This window comes from Trichosurus vulpecula, chromosome 8 (assembly GCF_011100635.1).
Source record: "Trichosurus vulpecula isolate mTriVul1 chromosome 8, mTriVul1.pri, whole genome shotgun sequence".
Classification (NCBI taxonomy): Eukaryota; Metazoa; Chordata; class Mammalia; order Diprotodontia; family Phalangeridae; genus Trichosurus; species Trichosurus vulpecula.
In genome coordinates this window covers 32,364,235-32,377,828 of record NC_050580.1, presented here as the reverse complement: position 1 = coordinate 32,377,828, position 13,594 = coordinate 32,364,235, and the positions used below count along the sequence as shown (strand labels likewise).

The 13,594-nt window shown below is 49.1% G+C and overlaps 1 protein-coding gene across 1 annotated transcript in view; it reads right to left on the bottom strand.

The window, feature by feature from the left end:
* TSPAN15 (tetraspanin 15) overlaps positions 1-13,027 on the bottom strand; it is a 71,037-nt gene extending 58,010 nt beyond the window's left edge. The window contains exon 1 of the mRNA XM_036735816.1: positions 12,856-13,027. Coding sequence (XP_036591711.1) covers positions 12,856-12,954 — 99 coding nt within the window. The 5' untranslated portion in view covers positions 12,955-13,027. The remainder of the gene's footprint in view (positions 1-12,855) is intronic.
* Positions 13,028-13,594: the final 567 nt, after the last annotated feature.

Genomic DNA, 13,594 nt, shown 5'->3' with positions numbered 1-13,594 from the left:
GCTGGAAGGGACCCTAGAAATCACCTAGCCCAGCCTCTCCATTTAAAGAGAAATGAGATGGCTGCCCCCAGGTCACACAGGGAGGAAGAGGCACAGACCATATTCAGCCCCCCACCCCGTGGCTCTCTCCATCAGCTCTCATAATGATCCAGGTCACTGTTCTGGCCACCCAGACATCATCTTCAGCAAATCATTTCTGTTTCTGAAATCTTCTCCTCAGTTTCTTCATCTGTCATATGGGGATTACAAAACATGCTGGTAACCTGAGAGCACTTTAGCAAGAGCCTGTAAGCCTAAAAATGGACTTCTTCAAAGGGGCTGTCTTTAACTCCTCGTTTTACAAAGGGGAAACTGAGAGGAGGGCTCCAAGCTTTGTCCGAGACGCCACAACCCAGAAGCACCGCAGCCAAGCCTCAAAGGCCTCCAGAGCCAGCGACCTTCCCTGATACCATATTATAACAACCACAGAAGGGAAGGAATTTATCTATTATCCCTATTTTATAGACAGGGAGATTGAGGCCAGAGATCTTCCTCTGACACCATATTGCTTCTAACAACCGTGGGAGGGAAGAAATTTATCTATTATCCCTACTTTACAGATGGGGATACTGAGGCTGGCAGAGGGTAGCTGACTAGCCCTGAGTTCTGCAGCGGTTGGCAGCAGGGCAAGCATTCTTTTACTTCTCGTAGCTGCTCCACCTGAGCTGACGTTTGCATTTGGCAACAAGCTGACTCAGCAGCCCTGAGCCTGGGGAGTCCCTTCCTCATACACCCCATCTCCACCCCACCCTGGGGAGAAGGGGAAAAGACAGCTCAAGGGACCATCCAGTCCAGTCCTTTCTGTCACTGTTCAAATGAGGAAACTGAAACCTAGAACTGACCCAGGCTCCCAGATTCCTCCAGACAAGGTTCCTGGTAGTTAGACTAGGAGGGGACCAGTAGACGGACCCTTACCCTGGAGAAGACTCCAGGGACTCATGAGAATGGCTTCAAGGACTGGATGGCATGTCAGATGGAAGAGAGATTAGATTTAGTCTGGGGAAGTGGGGGGTGGGGCTGGAGGTCACTAATTGGGTACAAAGTAAAAACAAAAGACTTTACAACTTTTTTTTTTTTTTTAATGGGAGAGGAAGAAAGGATGCAGCTTGAAATCCAGTTCCTATCCGAAGGGCAGACGTCACTGAGGAGGGCCCTGGTGTCAGCTCAGCCTTCATGGGACGCAAACACCCTCCACTAAGCCAGGCCAAAACCCCTCCCTCCCTGCCTCGGTAATCATTCAGGTAAAAATTCACCACCAGTGACCACCTTCCTGGCCTTGAGCTCTCCAAGCCTGTGGTGCAGCCTGGGGACAGAATGCTGGGAGACTTGAGTCATAAAGCCCCAAGTTCACTTTCTGCTTCTGAAGCATGACCTTGGAGGAAGCACTGAACCACTCTGGGCCTGTTTCCCCAGGTAAATGGAGATAGTAAGATATAGAGTGCCTACTTGGCAGGGTTACTGCGAGCCTCAGATAAGAATGCAAGGAAGACGCTGCTAATCTTAAATCCCCACATAACTGGAGGATGGGGAAGGGGAAGCTAGACCCAGGATTCATAATTGGAGGGAACTGTGGTTTACAAACATCCCCCCTCAATGCAGACAGAAAGTCTGGGAGATTTCTCGGTGACTGGAGACTGCCTGATGTACCCAAAGTGAGTCACACAGTGTCAGAGGGATCCTTACTCCAAGTCTGTATCACAGGACATTGCCCATAAGCACCATGGGAGGTGGGGAACTTCTTATTATTCCCAATTATAGAAGAGGAAATCACAAAACACTGCCTCTCCACAGAAATGTCAGCTGGATTTTCTTGCTGGGATATTTTCTTGACTTTTTAAACTTACTTCTGACAAATACTTTATATTAAACTTAATTATGTTTTTATTAATTTTAGTTAATAAGCATATTCTACTAAATTATTTATAATTAATTATGTTAAATTTCTCCAAGAAATGGTAAAAATCTCCATTATGATTCTGATTGTTAGCTACCCTCAGACACATGGTCTCAAAGGCCTTCAGAGTTCCAAGGACTTGGTTTTCTACCAAACCCCAGGGAAACTTTTCACCTGGTGTGGGAACAGGCTGGTATAAAAAGGCCTCTGGAACAGCAGCTTATCTGGTTTGCCCAGAGCTCCACCCAAGCCTCAGGTAGAGTCACCAGAAAAGAACCCATTAATGCGATAAGAGGAAGAAAGAGCAGGTCACAGAATCTCAAAACATCAGAAGAAGCTAAGAGACCTTTCAGGTTCTCCAGGTTTCTTTGGTTTCGTGTCTGACAATATACTATATAGTATGCTACGTCAATATTACACATACATGTATTTTATATATATATATATATATATATATATATATATAAAATATGTTACACCTATGGACCCCCGCTTCTGCAAAAAAAAAAAAAAAAAAAAAGGAGGGAGGTGTCTCGAAATTCCTAATATCCTGAAGCTGGGGTGGGGAACCTTTGGCTTTGAGGCCACGCGTGGTCCTCTAGGTCCTCAAGCCCAGCCTTCTGAGTGAATCCAGACTTCATAGAACAAATCCCCCTAATAAAAAGGCCGAACCCAAGGACCTAGAAGGCCACATGTGGCCTCAGGCGGTAGGTTCTCTACCCCAGTACCTGAAGCAAATAAGATAAAATTCACCAGTCCTGCTAGAAAGACCCTTAGTCTCAGGGGTGCTCTCTGATCATCACCTACGGGGGAGTGGTGTCCGCCAAGAAGGCTGACTGGGACCCTAACTTAATTCTTTCTGATTCCTCATTTCCCACTGCCTCCAGCTGCTACAACTCTGCCCACTAAGGTTACACGTATCTCCTATACAAGGTGTCTCCCTCACAAAAAGTAAAATCCCTGAGGGCAGGAGGGATTTTTCACCTTTCTTGGTGTACCCGGAGGTTACTACAGTACCTGGCACACAACAGGTACTGAATAAATGCAAGTGGATGGATTGTGTGTTCCCAGATCTTCTTCAGGGACAGGGATGCCCATATAATCACTAAACACTCAGTCTCCTCTTGTTACTGTCCTTTCCATTTAGGCCGGAGGGGTGGGCATTTCCCTAATTTTCCTTATTTCATTCCCGTCAGTTCCTAAAAGATTTCCCAACTCACATAACTCTTTATAGTCAGCATTACTTATGGCACAAAATATTCCATTTCATTTATGTATCTCAATATGTTAGCCATTCCCCAATTGATGGACATCTACTGTGTTTCCAAGTCTTGGCTCCCCCCCAAAAGCATGACCCTTTAAATGCATTTGGCACCCAAGAACAGAGCAAGGCATCTACCCACTGAACTTCACCTTGGATGGGAGAGGGACAGGTTTTAGACAGCTGCTCATAGTCTGGAGATCGAGGATAAGACCACACAAGGCCCTAAGGTGGAGGCCTAGTTCTAGTCTTTATGACTTGGGTGTGATTGGCCAAGTCTCAAACTTTCTGGCCTCAGCTTCCGTAGCAGTAAAATGAGTAAAATGAAGACTAGAGGATCTCCAAGGACCTTCTGGCTCCAGACCTGCAGATGCTTCTTTTCTGCCTACCTCTGATAGCTCTGCAGGTGCAGAAGAAAGGCCTATGGAGTCTGAGGCAGGAGTGACTAACTGACCTGCTGTGTGCTCAGTTGCCTTGTCTATAAAGAGACAGAACTGGACCAGACCCCCTTCAGGGCCCTCCAGCTCAGAGCAGACTTCTCTCAGCATCCACTTGAGATCCCAGGAGTTTCCTTGGCTCCATATCCCCATGTGGATTCACACTGAGCCAGGGTCTCCAAAAACCAGACTGCTCATACCAAGGTCATCCTTCATACCTGAATGGGGTTAGACTCTCTACCCCAACAACCCCACCTCTACTTACTGAAGGTCCTCCCTTCAAGGCCCAACTCAGCAAACACATCCTCCAAGAGGCCTTCCCAGAGAGCCCATCTCTCCCTCCTCCCATTTCTCATGACAAGACCCTTCAAAGTCCACCATGGGGCATTCTGTGTTCTAAGGTCTGTCCAACTCAGACATTCTGTGTTCTATGTTCTAAGATCCTTCACAGCTCTAATGTTCTAAGGTCCCTTCCAGCTCTGGCATTCTATAGTCTATGTTCTGAGACCCTTCACAGCTCTAATATTCTATGTTCTATGTCCTAAGGCCCCTGCCAGCTCTGACATTCTACTTTCTACGTTCTAAGATCCTTCCCAGCTCAGATGTTCTATGTTCTATGCCCTAAGGCCCCTGAAAGCTCCAACATTCTACATTCTATGTTCCAAGACTCTCCACAGCTCTAATGTTCTATGTTCTAAGGCCCCTTTCCAGCTCTGACATTTTATGTTCTACATTCTAAGGTTTCTCCAGCTCTGATGTTCCATGGTTCTATGCTTTGTCCCATTCTTACCTGGAATTTCACATTATCTTTAACATATATTCCAAATCTATTGGAAGGGATGGGGGAAGGCCTCCTCCCTACCCTTGAACCCAATATATTAGGAAACTTAAAAATAAAAAAGCCAGACTTGCATAAGAAAGTCGTTTTTGAAGAACATGAGTTCACCTTCTCAGTGCTGCTGGCTTAGAACGGTGTGGAACCCTGAGACCAAAGCTCTTTTCCTGGTTTACTATCCCAGTAGGGGGCACCAGGTCAGATGCCAGGGGCCCTAATGAGAAAACTGGATCTTCCAAAGTCTCTGCTGTACTCTGCTCTCACTCCCTCTCGCATTGGTTGTTTTTTTTACATGTTTCTCCCCATTTTAAGAAAGCCCCCCCTATCTCTGGATCCCCAGGGCCCAGCACCAAGGCTGCTGAACTGTTGGGTTACCCAAATGTAGTGTACTCTTTCCTACCTATGATGCAAGGACCGTGGATTTAGAGCAGGATGAGAACTCAGAGGCCATCTAGGCTGAGCCCTACATGGTACAGATGAACAAACTGAGAATAAAAGGAATGACTTGGAGAAGGTCATTCAGACAGTGCCGATGGGTCTGAGGTAAGATTTGAACCCTAATCTTAGAGACTCCAAGCCATTTGAATCTTCCCAGCTCTTCAAAGTCCAGTGCCAAATGCCAGTTCAAATTCAGGCTGTCTTCCCTGGCATTCCCCTACTGCTTTGCAGGAATCAGAACCTTCTATTAAAAAAGCGATAGCTGTGTAACTATTCAGGCTTGCTAAACACTTTACAAGTATTATCTCTTTTGAGCCACAACACAACATGGAGAGAGAGGAACTTTTACCTTAACCTGGACTGCGTGCGATTTCATTAGAGGAGCAGGTTCCTGAAGGGAGCTCTCTGGCTCGGGCTCTGTACTGAACCTTCTTAGAGAACTGCCTGGAGTCAGAAGAGGAAAGCCAGGATGCGTCAGAGGGCATGGGACCCAGATCTTCTTGCCTCTAGGGACCAGCGCAATATCTACCAGTCTATGATATCTCTTGAGGTCGGTACTACAGGCCTTATCACCCCCATTTTTACAGGGAAAAAGAAAACCTGAGGCTTACAGAGACTGTGATTTACCTAGGCTCACAAGGCTAGTAAGTGGCAGAGGCAATATCTGAACTCAGGTCTCTCATGATCCATCAATCTAGTCTAACCCCGACATTTTACAGATGAGGAAGCAGAGATTCAGAGACATAAAGGGACTGCCCAAAGTCACTCAGGTAGGATGTGCCAGGGCTGGGACTTGAACCCAGGTCCTATGGCTCCTGACAACACAGTAAGATATTTCCTCACCCCACAGCAGAAAGAACATGGGACTAGGACTGAAAACCCCTGGGTTCCAGTCCCTGCTCTAACAAGTCTTCGCTGCACTAATAAAGACATGTCTTTGGGCACCTCAGTTTTTCTTCTGCAAAACAGACACAGTAGTAATACTCAGAGTCTGTAGCTCACAGGCACTTGTGAAAGCAAACTGTTTTGCATAAACCTTCAAAATGCTACAGAAGTGAGAGTTGTTATAGTTCATCTCCCAAAGCTGCAGTTTCTCATCTCTAATTTGTTTAAACAGGTTCCTGCTTTCACTGGTATAGGGAACCTCAGGTGAGGACACTCCATTAGCACCTGATCTCTATTCTGGAACAGCCATTTGTAATACTGGGGTCTCATCACACCGGTCCTCCCTCTCTTACGAGGAAGTTCTTTGTGAATCTGGAAATGTCATGTATATGGGGGGTTATAATGCCCAAAGACTGGTGGGGGGGGGGGGGGCAGGGAAGAAACAGACAGTGCTTCATAGGCACACACACGTCCCAGGACAGACGCTAGCTCACATTTCATCAAAGCAGACTGGCCAATCATCTCTAGAAAATTTATAGTCTGAGAGGTTAAGTGATTTACCCAGAATAACAAAACTAGGATGGATGTGTCAGAGATAAGGTCTCTCGGACTCCAAGGCCAGCCCCGTCTCTCCATTCAAGACCCTCAGAGAGCACAGAGAAAGAGCAGAGGATGTGGTTTTGACTCCCACCTCTGATACTGCCTAGGAAAGTCAGTGAAATTCTCAGGACCTCAGTTTCCCCATCTGTAACATGAGGGGATTGGATTGGATAGCCTGTGAATTCCCTTCCACCTCTAAATCTATGATCATTTAATACCAGCTTCTACTTCAACACTGAAACACCACCCTGGAATTCACCCACCACAGCTGTAAAACTGTATTCCCTATGGTCACCCACACTCTCTGGGGACCAAATTTCACCCTGAAACCTTGGACTAGCTTGAAACTGCTCTGGGGAGAGATTCTTCTCCAGCAGAAAAACCCAGTGGAAAATGAATTAACAGCCTCAGAAACCACCAGCAGAGCAGGGGATGTTTATCACTGCTGACTTTTGAAAGCAAACAGCCCTTTGCCCCTGCCCAGAGACAATGACAACTCGGTTTCACTGTGAGTTGTTTTCAATGCCTGGGCCTGGCCTGCCTTTCTTTTTGCCAGGCAGGGCTAACTGGGAAACCAGTTCCTGATAAATCTCTCCTCCAGCCTCCCCCTGCCATTCAAACCCAGAAACCTGAGGAGTAACAGGCTTTGTGTACTAATGGCAGTCTCCGGTCCCCAGAGGGATGGGGTGTCAGAGGTTCTCATCAGCGATTTGAATCCCAGCTCTGCCCCTTAACTGGCTTCATAACTTTGGAAAAATCACTTAAGTTCAGGATCCTCCTCCGTAAATGAGGGAAATTGACGTAGACTAGGGAGTTCTTCACCGGGGATCCCTAAACTTGGGGTGGGAGGTGTTAATATACATTAAGTACATTTTCAGATAATTGGTTTATTTTGTATTCCTATTTATTTTATTTAAAACCCTTAAAAACATTGAAATTTAAAAACATTCTGGGCAGGGCTCCACAGTTTGGCTTCGCCAGACTGCCAAAGGGAGTCAGGACCCCCTAAAAAGAATCCCTAGACCGGATGAGAGCTAAGGTCCATTCCAGCTCTGAAGCCTAGGATCCTCCCCCATTCCCCTTCAGCCTCCCATGGGATGGAGACCAGAAACCACACCCAGAGAGGCAGCCCAGTGGACCCTGGATATGGAGCCCAGGCTGCCAGACTTGCGCTCTGCTGCTTTGCAGCTTTGGGGCTGGGGAAGAGCCTTCACATCCCCAGGCGTTGGTATCTACGTTGCAGCACCAACCACAGAGAACCATCCTGGGGGGAGAGGCCATGATGAAGAGGTAAATATACATCACTACTTGTCACTGAGAGCCCTAAGAGGTCTGACCATACTCGCTATCAGTTCTTACCAGGCCCAGAGCTTAAGAATTGTCAAATGAATGAAATTAGGAAGGGGAGGGAAGGAGGAAGGGGATCGAGGCTGAAGCCTCCAGTGCTTGACATGAAAGAGGAAGGGACCTGGCTCTCTCTCAGTAAAATGACCAGATTGAACTTGAACCTGGCTCAGAGGCACAGGGCGGGGCAGAAAGAGCAACTTTTCAAGAGCTAGGTTGGCAAAGAGCCCCATGGGTGGCAGTAAGCTTTCTTGACCTGGGACTCACAAATCCAAAAGAGGTCCAGGGACAGCTATCAGGGGTCCATGTATTTGGAGGAGGAAAAAAAAATGACACCTTTATATTCACCACCTCCAAGTCCCACAGCTAATTAGGGTTTGCAAACAGGCCTCAAAATAGGGAAGTAGTAATTTGGGAGGGGGAGACATTGACAACTTGGGGGAACCAGGAAATGCCCAGAGGAGCGGGGAGGGGGAACCACTTGAGCTGAGTCTTGAAAGAAGGCAAGGATTCTAACTGGCAGCCTTGAGGAGGGCACATTCCAGGCATGGGGGAAGGGGACAGCAAGGTGGCCAGCTTGTTGGAATAGGGGCCGAAGGATGGGTCTAGAGAAAGGCCTGGTGGAGACAGGATGTGAAGGGCATTCAATGCCAAACTAAGAAGTTTTATATTTTGTCGAAGAGCAGGGGATCTGTACCAGAGGTCTGCAGATTACTTTGTTAGATATAGATAAGTATACTTGATATAGATAAGTGTATTTCAACATAATGGGGTCCATGACACAAACACCGTTAAGAGCCCTATCAGAGACAGTGGGAGCCATTGAAATTCAGCAAGCATGACAGTGACAATCAGCCCCATGTCAGAAGCAGTTGAGGGATCCAAACAGATAATTGGGAAGTAAGCCTCAAGGGGAAGGAATCTGTGATCTGGCCGACGACTGGGGGGCTTCAAGTTCAGGGACTGAGTGCAAACCAGATGGGAAGGGGAATGTCCAGGCCCAGTCATGGAAGAGAACACACAGGCAGTGCCCCCTCCCCCATCAAGATCAGGGTGGGAGGAGACCATGGCCAAAGAGTAACTGTAACTACGCCATCACACTTGACCCAAGCCAGCAGGATTCAGGGATTATCACAGTTCTTAGCTCTGGAAGTACTCCTAGGAGACCAGCTGGCCACGTTGACTCATTGTAAGAGGCCATAGGGGTGACTGTGATTTGTGTAAGACTGTACAGTTAGTTAAGGGCAGCTAGGTGAAGTGGACAGAGCACTGGGCTGGTGTCAGGAAGACTGGAGTTTGGCAAACCACTCCAGTATCTCTACCAAGAAAGCCCCCCAAAAAGGTAACAAAGAACTGGACACAACTGAACACTATTAAACAATAACAACACACAGCTAGTAACTTCCTGGTGGAGCTAGAACTAAAACCCAGGTTCTAGACTCCTAATTTAGTCCCCTGTGGACTATATCAGTCCTTAGGAGAGGAGGTGGAATGTGCAAAGATTCATTTGTCAGGGAGTGTGGAATGGCAGGAGAGAGAGCTAAACTCAGGGTTTAGAAAGCGACCTGGATTCAAATCCCATCCTCTGACACTAGTTACGGGATCCTGGGCAAGTCAATTAACCTCTCTGCCTCAGTGTCCTTTTCTGTAAAATAGGGACTATAAAGCCTGAAGTATCCAGGGGGCACCCCCTCCAAGGGGGTTGCTTGTCCTAAGATTTAAATGAGAGCACACAGCCCGGGGCAGAAGGGAGCTAGGTTTTGAATCAGGGAATGGGCTAAGGTCACTTACTAGCTATGGGATCCTGGGCTGGCCATTTCTCTTCTACAAACCAGGGTTTCCTCATCTGCAAAATGGAAGGGGGAGGGTGGATTAAAGGGCCTCTGAGACCCCTTCCAGTTCTAACTAAACAGTCCTCTGAGATATATATATGCACAATGTGTGTGTATTTTATGTGTCTATATACATTATATGCATATAACACACACACACACACACACACACACACACACACACACACACAGAGCTTTGCAAACTTTAAAGGATTTAATGAACGTCAGCAAGTAATCACACAGGGACTAGGAGGGCCCCTGGGTGGTGCAAGCACAGTCTTTGTTGTTTCTTGTGCAATGTGTGAAGTCTTGTGGTGACTTCTCTTCTTTTCATAAACTTCCTTTGGATACAATGTTTCCCTGTAGAAGGTAGGTGCCCACTGTGCTGTCCAGGGTAAAGATTTCGGGTGGAGCCAGTCTTCCTCCTTCACAACCTGATCTCTAGGCAGCTGCCAGATGGATGTTCCTAAAACACAGCTCTGACCATGTAACTCCTCTATTGAACAATCTCCAGTGGCTCCCTATTGTCTCTAAAATGTCATTTCATTGGTATAGGATACTTTCAGGTGAGGAAACTTGAGCTGCCAATGCAGGTCACCCCCCCCCCCCAACTTCCGTTGGTAAAGAGCTACTTAGAGTTCTCAGGGGTCAGATGACTTGCCCAGGATGACAGCTAGTCAGAGGCAGGACTCAAGTCTTCCCCAGCTTTCCATCCACTAAGCCGTATTGCCTCTAGGAGAGATAACAAAAATCCTCTTTGTATGTATCTTGAATGTTCCTGTATGTGTGATAATATTTAACAAGGTAGCCAGGCAGTGCAGTGGATAGAATGTTGGATTTGGAGTCAGAAAGTCCTGAGTTCAAATCCTACCAAAGTCCTTAGCAGCTGTGTGACCCAGGGCCAGTAACTTAACCTCTGTCAGCCTCAGTTTCCTCACCAGGAAAAACAGGGATAATATAATAGCACCTACGTCACAAGGTTATGAGGATCAAATGAGTTAACATGCTAAGTGCTCTGCCAAACTTACAATGAAACATAAGTTCTAGCTTTTGATATTATCACTTCATGTGTACGTGCATGTTGCATTCCCTATTAGAATATAAGCTCCTTGGGGGCAAGGACTGTTTTTGTTTTATTCCTTATATTCCCAACACTTAGCATAGTGTCTTGGAATATAGTAAGGTCTTAATAAAATATATACTGATTAATATCCTCCCCAATCTGGCTCCCACCCACCTTCCCAAATATTTTACATTATGTCCAACTGGTCTGCCCCTCGAGGCAGTGTGGCCCAGTGGAAGGTGTTCTGATTTGAAAGTCAAAGGACCTGGATTTCAAATCAGACTCTCCTACTTAATACCCTGGCCTCCTGGCTGTTCCACAAACAAAACACCCCATCTCCTGCTCTGGGCATGTTGTCTGCCACACCTGGAACTCTCTCCCTCCTCTGCTCAACTACCAACACCCCTCCCTTTCCTTCAAGATCCAATTAAAACCCCGCCTTCTCCAGGAAGCCTTCCCCAAATCCTTGATTTAGGGCTTTCCCTCTGTTGATTATCTTCTATTTATGCTGTATATAGCTTACTTTGTATATATGTGTTTACTGCCTGTAAGTTCCTTGAGGACAAGGACCATCTTTCTGTATCCCCAGTGCTTAGCACAGGGCCTGGCACACAGGTACTTAGTAAATGTTTACTGATTGACACTTGCTCAGCAAGTCACAGACTCATTCTGTTCCTTTTTTTGCGAAAGGAGGCACTTTTTTTTAATGCCGAACTCACTATTTCCTTGATAGACGGAAGTTCAGGTAAGAAAACTTCCTTCCACAGGGCAGATCTGCACCTGTTTTCAATTTATAGTCTTGGAGTTGCCCAGAACATAGGGAGATTTAGTGCTTTGCCAGGAGGGTGTGTCTAGCCTTGCCCTCTGGCAAGACTAGCAACAGGTCGTCCCTGCAGAATGCAGGTTGAGTGGGATTGTCAAACTCGGGGCCCTCACCAGGGAGGCACCAGACACCTCCACTACGTGACTTCCCGGAGCATCTCTAACAGAAGGGGCTACTGTAATTTAAACCAGAAGTATTTCCCCACTAAGCCAGGTAGGAAAAGGGGTAACCCGGCTTGCCATCTTTGAGAGAACCTGCCAAAGCTTCCGGGGCTTTAATAACAGTCGAGTTCACCTAGCAAAGGTTACCAAGCACTCTCCACTCAACCCCACAGGCTGTAAACGAGTGTTATTTGCCTTCACTTCAGAGATGGAGAAAACTTGAGCCTTAGGGAAGGAAGTCATCTGCCCAGACACACATCCATGAGTGGCAGGGCAGCACCTCCTTCCCCGGGGGGAGCGACCCTACCCGACACACCGTCAGGCGCAGGTGCTCATCAAACATTTCTTATCACGCCATTATCTTTGTACTGGATTCCCGGGCCCCCTCCCTTTCCGGAATCAATCACCTCTAGAGCCTGAGATCTATAGCTGGAAAGGAACTTCCAGGCTATCCAGTCCAACCCTCTCGTTTTATAGATGGGGAACTTAGACCTGAAGCCCAGACAAGTGGAGGACTAGCCCAGGAAGTGAGTCCCGGTTCCCCCTTCCAAATCCAGTAAGCACCACGCTTAATTAGTTCGCAGTAAATGAACGGAATCCTACTTAAGCTGCCCTGCGGACCAGTAGGGCGGGACAGGAAGGCAAAGAGGGGCCGGGATGCACATCGCCGCAGGGAGAACCCAACTCCAAGTCATGGGAACAAGACTGAAGAGATAGGTCCACGCAGCCGGGCAGGCCCCGCACTAGCATCCGACTCTTCGTCCCTCCAGGTACCTTCACCCGGGCTCCCGCGGAATTGCCAGTTACTTTCCCCGGGGGACAGAAGACTTGTTGGAGAAAGGGGTCAGTGGCTCCCTTTCCCCTAGTAACCCTCCTTTTCCGCGCGTCCCGGCCCCTCCCCCGACTCAGGGTCCGAGTCTCCCCTTCCTCCCTACGGCTTCCCTTTTACCCCTCCCCCATGCTCCCCGCCCCCCATGCCCTCCCCACTACGGTCCGCTTTCTCACACTCACACTTTTCCTTCCCTTTCTTTCTCCCCCTCCCAAACTACGCCCCAGCCCAGGTTTTCGGAGGGACCCCTGCACGCCCGGGGGGAGGGGTCTCGGCCCCTGGGATCTGAGCGGAGCGCTTCCAACGGCAAGGCGGCTTTCTCCGCGGGAACTAGCCGGCTCCCCGCCCCCGACCCGGGCGACACTTGGCTCCCTCGGTGGGGGAGGGGGGAGGGGTCAGCGCAGGGTCACTCACCCAGAAGAACGAGGAGTAGACGATGAGCGAGAACTTAAGGCACAGGTAGGAGAAGCGCGCGCAGTAGCGCACCTGCTCCGAGTCCCCGCCGGCCATCATCCTCCCGCAGCCGCCAGACCCCGACTCCGCCGCCTGGCCCGGCTCGGCCCGGCCCCACCTGCAGCTGCAGCTGTTGCCAAGCGCCCCACCCTCTCCGCCGACGGGCAGCGGCGCGCACCAATCACCGCTTCAGACCCTCGGAGGCCGCCAATGGTCACTGGCGGGGGCGGGAAGAGGGCGGGGCCTAGCTGGAGGCGGGAAAGGGGCGGGCCGCTTTGGAGGCTGGCCCAGGAGCTCTGGGCGCACACCGACAGAGCCTCGCGCGTGCATGCTCAGGGGTTTCAGCCGAGGGGCTGGTTACCCCCGATCGCTGGGCTCTGGGGTACTGGGGGGGTAGTGGGTCCCCAGGAGCATCTCCTGCAGTTGTAGAGGGAGCGCTGGTGCCCTCGAGGGCGACAGACCCGAGGGCACGCGCAGACATGGGAGATGGCGTGGAACGTGCGCCCCTCGAAGGCGGCCGGGTCCGGGGCTGCGCCCTCCAGGGGGCTCTGCGTTGGGACCCCAGCTCCCCAAAGTCTGGTGCTTCCCGCGTCATGACCTGCTGTGGACCCAGCCCGGCCGCTTTGTCCGGCTCTGCGGTGAGCTCCCGGAGGCAGGGGCTGTCCTCGCCTTTCCTTGTGCCCCCTGCACTCAGCGATGC